Below are 11891 nucleotides of genomic sequence, written 5' to 3' on the forward strand. Positions count from 1 at the left end.
GCTGAATCTGCCTGAAAAAACCAGAAACAAACAAATAATTGAGGTTAGATAGCCATGGACACGTTTGACTAATTTAAATATAAGCTGGACAATACAATAAGCCTTCGATTAGGAGATAGCATTTTCATTATTAAGAGAGAGTTAACTAGAATTGTCAACCAAGATCATATCATATATCAAACAGCACGAAACAGCAAAAAACATTTACTGAGTATTGTTTGTCCCAGAAAAGCACATCTAAAGAGTTACAGCAGATTATTAGGTATTTCCTCCTTCACAGTTGGCACTGAAGAATCCATAATCATAAAAAGCTACACTTGGAAAGAACAAGTCATCTTTGTAGTTCTGTTAAGAAAGCATGCAGCCAACTCCAACATTAAAAATAGCCACAATCTTGGAACCCTCCAGCCACCCAATTACAGTGACTTTGGAAATACAACTAGTTTTTGGTTTTATCTAATGGCTTACCTATACATTCTCCATGCCCCAGCTCTGAGATTACCCACTTGCCATTACTGTTACGTCCTTACACAAAGCTTCCATTTTGGAGCCAGGCCACTGCTGAGACAGGTTGAAGCCAGATCAAAGTGATCTGACAGGAAGTGCTGTTTTCCAGAAAATGGGGGAAAAAAATTCTGTGCAAATATTCTAGGTTGCATGAGGAAGTCCACTTTGGAGGATCGATGACCTGCTGGGCTCCAACTGGCTAATTATAAGACCACCTCCTCCCATTTGGCCACAGATTCTGCTCCTCCATGACTATTTTGGTTTTGGCTCTTGGACAAAACAGAACCTCACCCAGAGAAATAATAACCTTGTGGAAGAAGATCTTCCTGACGTTGATTTCCCATTGCTAATATCCAGATGAGAGAGCTATCAGAATGTTTCTTAAATTGCCAAACATCAGAAAAAAGTTAAGTTTAGGCAGGAAATAGAATCTACTGGCCACTGCTTTCTTTTCAAGCAAAAGAAAACAAACTTCCACTGAGGGTTCTCTTCCATCCTGCCACTTGAACCTGACCACCACAGTTGGGAATTCTCTGCAGGGTTGGTGCAGTTCCCATGGACTCCATCTGGCTGGACCTTGGTATGGCTCGAAGGAGACTACTTTGTTGAAAGGACAGCAGCAGCTAACATGGTAATTTTTACAGATGTTTTACAGATTTTTAAAAATTATTATTACATTATAAATAATAAAGCCTAATGCCACAGAGTGCCAAAACGATATAGATTTATAGTTCTATAAATAGTATAGTATAGAAAATCCAGTATCTCACATCCAGGCGCAACAGCTTTCTGCAAGTGGTGCCCTCCAGATATATTGAGCTACTATACAGATTAACTGGCTAGGAACGGCAGAGTACATTGTGAAAGGCAATGCACAAATATGTACTAGAAAGGATTCACTGTGGAACAAAAATAATTATGTGACAAACTTCAAAACTATACACAAGACACAAGCTCTACTACTGACGGAGTACACCAGATGCAAAACAGGTGTTGTTCTTTTTTTGCAACCCTGATACTATTTGTAGGGTGGGGTCAAGAATGGACTCTAAGCCTGACAAACAAAAGAGTCACCTCCCATAGTTACACCCTCCCCCTAGAAACCATGCAAATATAAAATGCTAATTACATGACATAAGCATCTCTCAAATGGTATTGATTTCTTAAATGGATTGCCCTTTTAAGAACAAAGGGTCATAACATGCTGTTCATTTTAAGTAAGTTTGAAGAACACCTTTTACCAAAGACAAATGATTTGCATCAAGGATATATAGCCATTTCAATGAGTTAAACTGCTTCTAAAGTTAATTATTACTCTTTTACTACAGTATCTGTTCGAAGTTACTAATTGCAACAACTATAGGCTGCAATTATAAAACTACTGCTTCAGTGTCAGCACCTAGGAATGGCCATGCATAAAACTTCAGCAATAGCAACAGAAGGTGCAGTCAATTCACAAACAATTCAGAAAGACAAGCACATTTTGAAACAAAAAAATAGATCCTGTTATTAGACATATACCTGAGGTGGAAAAATCCGGGCAATCACTGAAGGCAACAAATAGATACACATACTGTAATTTGCAAAGAAATAACAGAAAATTTCAAGTGGTCTGGATTTTTGCAGCCCAGATAGGTTATACCAAGTATTAAGCACAAACATTCCTCCTTAACATATATTGTTTGATTATTCAATTCAAGATTGTTGGCCAAATATAGAATGAGAAAAGAAAATGTGCTTTACAGATAAAACACAGTTATAAAGCCAGACAGAAGGAAAAACTAAGCTTCTTATCAGGAACAGAGTATATTTATAAAAATAATAAAGGCAGGATAGAAAATAAATAAATTTATCTTGCTGGGTCAAAATGTGACTTCTAATCTTGAAAGCAGCATACTATAAAGAATTTGGCCACTCCACAAATGTGGAGTCACACCGGTCAGTCAGCAATACTTGGATGTAGAAACAATCTGTATGACCTAGAAAATCTGCTAAAAAGGTACAATATGCTTATTTTTGATATGACTATTAAAAAAGGCAATATAATAAAACATGACATAAGGATTCCACTCCATTTAACCCACAAGGACATAGTTAAGCGTTGTTCCAGGAAAGAAATGGGGAACTGAAAACAACTCTGCTAAAAGCGGAGCTGACCACAGCAGAATGAAGAGCCAGCAAGTAGACCAGGTCTTTGTAATTCCTCTCTGGACAAGGAGAGGACTTGAGATTGCCCACAAGTGCTCCATACACTTGCTCCTCATGAGGAGACTGCAAGACAACACTCTTGGGTAGGTTTAGAGTTCTGGAAGACGAGGGAATAGCCATCTTACTCACCCATGGTCGGTCGGCACTTTTAAAGATGCTGTGTTCGCATACTTCCTTTCTAATCACTTTCAGAAATTGCTTGTTAACAGCTTTTCAGTTATTAGGAACCTTTGGATTGACAAGTTTTACAGAACTGGGTGAGTTTCCTTCAATCCTTAGCAAAAGAAGTTTCAAATAGCTTGCTACTTTCCACATAGGACCAGAGCTGATTTTAAAAGGCAGAATTAGTTTGCTTTTCTGTGTCCAATATGTTTGAATTTATTGATTTGGCTGCCTGAACATAAGTACTGTAAACATATAGTGAATGAAGTTCCTTTTCCATCACCGCTCTCCAGTGTATGATGGAGTTGTCACTAATGCAAGGGGAATCAGTCCAACTGGATAAAACAATTTGTTAGACCAACTAGGAGGAAAATTCAGCCCAAAGCAAAATATGTAGCTACCATTCTAATTAACTTCTTTGTGACAGATTGCCCATTCCTATTTTTCAATCTTTTTAGCCAATGATTAAGATCACTAACATTAATGAAAGCATACAATAAAAAAATTGTAGTCACACATGCACCCATCATCCAGAAAAGGGGCTGTTTGGTTAATGAAGCTGACGTTAGCACAGGCACAAAATTTAATAACATTATGGGAACATTTTAACCCCTTGACATTCTGTTTATCAGGCACTTGCTAAATACTACATTATGCAAAGCCAGGACATGATTTGTTTGGTTTTGTCTTATTAGAATGTCAGCACCCAACCTCTCTTTGAAACTATGGCTTATCATTGTATGAGAACTCAATCATTATTCCTTACCAAAAAGCCACAGAATAAATCCATGGCTTAACATGATGCATGAACCCAGCCATTCTGTTACTATGTATGATTCAACTGCCCTTTTATAGAGAAAAGATTTCCCCTCTGTTGCATACTTACAAAAGCAAGGGAAGTACAAATAAGGACAAAAAGTCACTTGACCACAAGTGTGGCCTGTATGTTATTTTTATCTGAATTACAGTGATTTCTAAATGTGGATCAACATGTTTACATTGTCCTATAAACTGGGTTTTGCAGAAAGAACAGAGGGACCAATCCACAGATTAGGGTTCAGAAAACTCTGCTGGCACTCCTGGAAATACTCTCACATTACCAAGAAATATAGCTGGGATTCTATTATTGCTATTTACACACAGTCTACCAGATACCTCTGGATTTAATACTTTTAACAATTGGATGCTTCCTAGGGATCTAGGCTAGTAATGCGATTGTTCGTAATTGGTGAGTTGAGACTCATCATCATATCATTATTTCAAACAGCTACCCCAAAGTCTGAAATACATTTATGTTTTTCCCACTCAACCCACAAAAGTAACCAATTTACACTAAATTTCATTGCCTTTCAGTGTTAGCTATGGCAAAACTATATTACTGTACAAAGATGTCTTTGTTTAGTCGCATAGAGATTTTTTTGACTAATCAAGGCAAATGCCCATTACTACAAGTGTATATATGTGGATGCAACTGCTATCAAGTAAGGAAAAGAAAAGCCCAGTTGCCCAAGCTGGGAGAGTCTAAATCCTGCACAAAATGGGATCCTGAATTATTTTAAATCATCTTATGCTGGTCAGTGCTCCCTGGCAGAAAAAGAGGGTGGAGAAGAGGAATGTCTTGCCTAACTGATTTTAAGACATCTCCCTGCCTAATTTGTACATGCTTTCATAAAGGAAGTAATATGTTTGGAATTACGGGGGTTACAGGGACATTCTTGTGGTGAGTTTGGCTTTTCACTGGCATTAGTACAATGAATTCTCTCCTCGCTGCCTCAGAAATCTCTCCCCTCATCGGCACAAAGCAGTTTTCAGAAGACTTAGCTGCTACTATTCCAGCAGTAAGTCTACAGTTAAAAAAACAAAAGCAACACAAATCATTTTTCTTCCAGTATTTTACCTGGTCATCAAAAGTAGCATTTTTTCCCCACCTTTTTCGAAGCAAATAGGCAATGGGAAAATGTCATATTCTATAAAGAAAACTGTGAAAAGATTACTATAATTACAAACTATAGGCAGATCTTCAGTTTTTGTTTTTAAAGGGTAAAAACAAATTTAATAAAGCACTGATCATTCCAAATATCTGTGTACTGACATGGTCAAGCATTTGCTTTGTGCATAAAGGCATTTTTAAAGTTCTTAAACGTGGTAGCTCAACAGCCAGGGTGGTTGAGTTGAGTAGATGTTAGTCTGCTACATTCTGTCCTACCAGTAGGTGGCAAAGTTAATTCTAGCTAAATAATCATGGGTAAGAGAAGGGGGGGGATGTCTTAGTTTCACAGTGGCAGCAAGTAGTTACCCCACTTAATACATACATACATACATACATAAAATTTGCTACCTAACTCCTAACAAAATTTTTTTTGCCCACTGTAGAATGGCACCACCACTATGAGGGATAACAGAGCTTTCCCCGAAAATAGTTGTTGAATCCTATTTTTCATTGCCTGAAACGCCCTGAATGTAGTACCATTTTAGGTCATGGGTCCACATCTGTGAGTTATAGGAGGAGAACAATAGCTACTAGCATTTGGGGAAATGGATGGCTGTTACTTTAGTCACTGACACGGTAGCAAAAATTATAAACAAACCAACCTCAAGAAATCCCTTAAACAAAAGCCCTAAGAGCCCAGCCCCAAACCCAAATTAATAAAATGGTCTCCATTTCTGAGTGAGGTAATGAAAGTACATGCAGTTTCATCTTAGAGGCAGCAGAAACAGAATGATATGCAGTAAAGTCAGTACAGGGAAATCTGCTTTGAGCAATTCTTGTAACTTACAGAAATTCACCTTTCCCTAGTGCACACAATCATACATCAATTTATTCTACTGATACTTTTTTGTCTCTTAACCCACTTTTATTCATTTATTTATTCTCTGGAATGCAACATGTTATACAGCCCTTAACTGTCTGGGATAAGAGCTGTACTTGCAGTTTTCCTTTTCCTTTCCATCTATGACTCACACATTAAATGTTGACCTAGCAGCATTTAATGAAATACACCCTCCAAGGCAGTGTTTCTCAACCTTCGCAACTTTAAGGTGTGTGGACTTCAACTCCCAGAATTCCCCAGCCAGCCCTGGGAGTTGAAGTCCACACTTCTTAAAGTTGCCAAGGTTGAGAAACACTGCTCCAAGGAAACAGCAGGAAACTTACTTTGCCAACAGAATTTACTTCTAACCACAAGGCTAGACAAATAAATACGATTCAAAATTGCAATTTCCTACTCTCTGAAAGTCTTCTCTTTTTTTCTTTAACATAAGCTCCTGTCAGACCCCACCATAAAAAAAACCACAGCCTTTTCATGCAAAACTGCTTGGAAAGATAACAAGAATTGGGAAGAACAAGAAGCCAATAGAGCCACATTTACAGAGGTACATGAATTAAACCATCATGCCCATGAATAAAGATATGGCTTTAAGAGAGGGTCAGCAACATGTCCTGCCAGATGTTGGATTGCAACATTGCCCTGTCCCTTACCTGTGGCCATACTGGCTAAACTGAAGGGGAGTTCAGTTACACACATAGGGTCAGGCACTGATTGTCTCTGCTTTAATGTTCAAACAAAAAAGTATGAAGCGAATAGGCCTTTCATTTGTCTCTAGTACCTAATAATCTTAATTAATTGTTTATGAACATGGAGACTATCATGGCTAATATCACTAATGAACCTTCATGATCTGGGCTTCTTATGGACAACAGCATTTTCTTAGTTAAGGCAAAAAAGAAGAAAATATCCATGCACTAAAGCTGCTAGAAATCTTGTCCCTATTCTAATCTAAGCTGCTAGGTCAAGAAAGAACGCCAACACAGCTGTTTGCCCCAGAGAAGTCAGGCAGTGTAAGCACAACAGATAATACAGATCTTCATTTTAAGCATTTAAAAATTCCTTATAAAGTACTTGGTCCAACTGGTGGGTAAAGAATAAGGAAAATGACTTTGATGGAGATACGTAGAAACTGTTGCCTGGACAAAAGGAGCTGAAGCATTTTCTAAGTTCAGAACAGCCAGATAACATTCAGAAGCAGCTCAAACATACACCTCTATAATTCACTGAACCAGGAGGAGGAGCAGGAGGAGCAGCAGCACAATCAGACTTGCAAGATTCTGTTATTACAGCCAATCTCAATAAAAGTTCTTTTAGCCTTCCTGTGGAGTTGATTTCACAGCCTGGTCTACCTAGTGGGACTGAGAGTTCCAACCATTACTAGGCCTTTGTCTTATACTGGCTTGTGCAATGATGACTATATAAATATAAGGTAAAAAAATGAAAAAGCAAGTCTCTAAAAGCATGTTTGGGCTAAAATACGGACCCAAGTTCTGGAATGATGGAAGCTCACGTTCACAACAAAAACATTTCCTATTTCACTTTCAGTATAAAACCCTAAGGACAAATTCACATAAATAGCTAATTTAACTAATCATTTACTAAGTTCACATATGCTAACCATGGCTTATTCAATAATAAAATTAACTAGGTTCTCACAATACAAAAAACCATATTTTGACCTAGTGTGTTGTATAAACCAAGCCACTGTGTTTAAGGCAACTCTATATAACATTTGTACCGCTCATATACATATTATATGTATCATAATGACTAGCAACTGAATTTTTATGCCAATTAACCACCTTCAATTCAGGTGAGATACTATGATATGTGAGCTGAGAATCCCAAATTCCAGGCAAACATTTTTCAAACACATTAACTGAAATGACATATATCAAATTGGAGATCTTAGAAAAATGAACTTGGGTGTACTGGAATGAGTGACTTCCATTCAAATGATTACACAATAAAGGGCATGACTATGTGCTTGGCTATAATCCATTACATGACAGCATGGTATCTATTAGAATTAGTGAATGTTTAGTAAGCATTAATGAATGTATCTACTAAAGAACGATGACAACATTGAGGAATTCAGTGGCAAGTTGCAAGATGTGCTAAACAAAACCGAGAGAAAGGGTATAGTATTACTAATGAGTGATTGGCATGCAAAAGTTGGAGAAATGGAGGAACATAGAATCACAGAAAAAATGGGTTAAATATTTTATTTCATTCATTCATTCATTTATTTTGTCCCCGCCCATCTCCTCCCATCAGGGGACTCTGGGCGGTTTACAATAAAACTGCATACACAATATGCAGATGTAAGCTAATAAATTTCTCAGAAAGATTAAAGGAACTCTGTGCTAGATTCATACATCTTGCTAAACAGCAGCATAATGTGGTCTCGGTGTAACACATTCTATAATTAAATTAGTCTAATGACGGTGCATTACAATATCATTTCTGTTTTAGACATATGTGAACCCATACTGTGGTTTATCCATAGTTAAAACAAAATATGGATTAAAACAGTGTGTGAACCTTGCCAAAATATTTAGCTTGAAGAACTGAATAAGATATGACACCAGTCTTTGATACCTTAAGTCCTGATTCATAACAGAGTACAAATTGGTATTTCCTAAACAGTGGAAGGCAAGCTGAACATCAAGCGGGCTTAAAGAATTATGTGTGCACAACATCTTTCCATCAAAAACAGCACTGAAAGCAGCTAACAGTAAAATACAGATAATATAGTAAAAAGAATAAAAAGTGCTAATTAAAATATTACATGCTTAAATAAATACAAATAAATAAATTATTGAATATTGAATAAATAATAGCACTGACAAGATTAAAACCTTGGGAACCAACTTCAGTTTAAAGTTCAACTTCAGCCATATCGTACTGCCAACAGCCTTCTGAATAAAAATGTTTCTTCTTGCCAGTGGCAGAATAACAGAGAGAGCATGCCCAGTCTTACAGGAGGACAGATTTTGTTGAACATTATGCTTTCTTAATGGTAAAAACAGTCTGACTATAAAAGTTACTGCTACAGTGGTTGGGAACAGCTATGTCTATCTCACTGGAACTGTTGAAGCAAAAACATCTGAATCTATTAGAATGCTGTAGCTCCAGATTTCCTGCACAAGAATTAGACTAGATGGTGTCACAAAACCTTGGTTTAGCATAACCTGTAAATCCAGCCTAAGATTCCTAAATTGCTTCCTAGTCCAGCATTTGTCAATTCTAGACTTGCTTGGCTTCAGAGACAGAATGTCTCTTGGAATTTAAAATGGTTCTCTAGGTTCTGGAAGATAGGACAGTGGTTCTGTCGTGACCATGGTAGACATAGATTTTTGAGAGATTCTTGAAAGACAATTATCCCAGGCAAATCAACAGAGCGGTGCAGGTAGACATTTTAAAACAGAACTGTAGAATACCTCAGATAAATCAGGCTAAAGGCCTATGCAACACAAGCATATTCATGATATACTGAGAGATTCTGTGTTGATTAATGGGACCATCTGTGCCATCATTATATACACAGAGAATTCATTCAGTGTGAGCATTTAATCATGCCGCACAGTGGAGACTCCATTTCCAGGTGACATACTTAATTTTGGGTAAATAATTAAAGAGTTGCCATGACAGGAATAGGGTTAGAAGGTGTGCAGTCCTATTTACCAGTCAAATTGACTTAATGTGTCATCTAAAACAAGGTCACTGTTTTGAAAATTGTACTGAAATCAACAATGCAAACCAGAAGACCAAACAGATGTGTTCATTTCCACCAGGAGCGAAAAACCTATGCTGCTCCATATGTTGTTGAACTATAGTTCCCAACAATCCCAGCCAACATGGTGGCACTCTATGGGTTAGCATTCAGCAACATTTGGAGGCCAGAGATTCTCCACCCACTCAACTTATAGATTGAGTTATAAACTCAGTTTCCAAACTCAGAAATAATCAAGAGTGCCAAATGTTTCAATGTAGAGATGTGCGCTATAGAAAAGGTAATATTTTACTACAAGATCAAAAAAAATAGGCCCTTTTTTAATCTCCCAACTTGGATAGCTTTTAAAAAAGCCACAGTTGCATGCTAAGGAGGTAACTTTTCTGCAATCTGCCTATCCCCTGCCTGAGAGCTATTGTCTAGTCTGAATTATATAAGTAGTTTGGAGATGAAGATTTTACACAATGTTACGATTCGAACATATAATATAGACAGAATTCAAAAATTAGTGGCTCTCTTGCCCTTAATGGACTCTGTGTATGCTATAAAAAACCTCACTCTATTCCCAAGAAGTAAAATCACGGTGAAATGTTTTAACCATTATTTGAGTGATTCTATTGAGGCAGGATATAAAGGTGAGGTAGGATGTTGTGCTACTCAAGAATTCAAACCAAAAGTTCAACGCTATAAAAAGCAGATATCCCAATGGAGCCTATGAATAAAGGTACATTCTGTGAGTATCAGCATATTCCTGCTCCGTTTAGTGCCCCACAGACAACCAGGAGGCTTGAAGATCAGATTATAAAATTGAGCCAGCAAGAGTTTTTGTGTGTGTTATTGCAAGAATGAAATAAATACACAGTAGCCGTATGTATTAACGGCCCCTAAGAATAATTAAAAGCAGGGCTTCCATGTTCAAACTCAATCCAGTGAGACTTCCCAAAATGGATTTAACACACTGAATAAAAAACTAAGGTGTGAATCAGGAAGTCCTTAATTCAAACTTTTCAACTCTGTTCACAGTGTTGCCTCAGGTAAACAACTCTTTCTCAACCCTTGCAGTCTTATCTGTAAAAGAGGAATTATGCTAACTTTTCCTACAGGTTTGTTTTTAGAACAATCTTCCCCAACTTGTAGTTCTCAAATTTTTTGGACATTAACTCAATCTGGAAAGCAACTAATTGAGAAAGGCTGCTTCAGAGACTATAACTATTCCCGGAATTCCTGATCATTAGTTATATTAGCTGGAATTTAATGGTCCCAATAAGCAATCTGAAGGGAGCCAGACTGCTTTTCATTGATCTAGATTATGCATATGAAACACTCTAAACACATGATCTGAATGTTTAAGTGTGCATGTGCTTTCAAGTCAGTCCTGGCGACTGCGCTGCAGTTTTCTTGGCAAGGTTTCAGAAGTGGTGGGCTAAGAGTGAGTGACTGGCCTAAGGTCACCCCAGCTGGCTTTACAGACAAGGTGGGACTAGAATTCACAGTTTGTAGCCTGATGCCTTAACCACTACACCAAACTGGCTTTCCAAATGTTTTAAGTATTCACTTAACAAAGGATCAGATTGAACTTCATGGCTGGTGACTTCTCAGCCACATCCAGACAGTTTTCTTGGCAGCAATACAGAAGTAGCTTGCCATTATCTTTTGTTTGGGGGGGGGGTTGTTTTAATTTCCTGGTCTATCTAGCAGCTGTAGGATTTCATGGTGGTCTCCCATCCAAGTAATAAATGGTTCGACCCTGTTTAGTTTTTTCTCCCAATCAGTCAACAGGTTGCCATCTGAGCTGGGCAGCATTCATTTTAGTGGAGTTCATTTAATTGGGATGGGGAGTGAAACTGATTCGCTTTCCATGATAAAAGTCCCTCTTTCCCCAAAACAGAGGGAGAAACACCTGCAGCCACCGCCTTCTCCAAATGGCACTGCTCCTTTCCCCCTGGAATGGGGGCAGGGAAGAGGCACAGAGATTCCTCCCCCCCTCCGCTCTGTACCTCAACCGGAGATTGGACATGAACTCCGGCATAGACACGGTGTCGAGAAGCACGAAATCTGCTTTGCCGAACTCCAGGCTCTCCAGCTCTGCCATGACGCCGCCAGAAAGCCAGAGGGATGGGCAGCCACTCCTCTCGACGACCAGGAAAGACGGGCGACGCAAAATCGAGCCGGGCACCGCAGCCGCCGGCTGCCTGAGCAAAAACGGGAGGGAGGGGTTCTGCAGGAGCCACGCCCACACCTGAGCGGCCGCTTGCTACTGGAGGCACGTCACGCCCGAGGAGGGGATGGGGCGGGATTGACTCCCCACCAGATAGAAGGAAGCCACGCCCGGGCCGTCCCGCCCTCTGAACGGTTGTACCGCCACCTGGCGACCTAGATAGCTCTGCGGAGTCACGTATAAAAGTTCAAAAGTTTTTCTTTCCGTAGTATCCCTCGTGCACACCCATTAA

The 11891-nt window shown here is 38.8% G+C and overlaps 1 protein-coding gene across 1 annotated transcript in view; it reads right to left on the reverse strand.

Annotated features, from left to right (window-relative positions):
- The window catches only part of MYO1D (myosin ID), a 130005-nt gene extending 118383 nt beyond the window's left edge, over positions 1–11622 (reverse strand). The window contains exon 1 of the mRNA XM_063300556.1: positions 11439–11622. Coding sequence (XP_063156626.1) covers positions 11439–11533 — 95 coding nt within the window. The 5' untranslated portion in view covers positions 11534–11622. The remainder of the gene's footprint in view (positions 1–11438) is intronic.
- Between the last annotated feature and the right edge of the window lie 269 nt (positions 11623–11891).

Source organism: Candoia aspera, chromosome 4 (genome assembly GCF_035149785.1).
Source record: "Candoia aspera isolate rCanAsp1 chromosome 4, rCanAsp1.hap2, whole genome shotgun sequence".
Classification (NCBI taxonomy): domain Eukaryota; kingdom Metazoa; phylum Chordata; class Lepidosauria; order Squamata; family Boidae; genus Candoia; species Candoia aspera.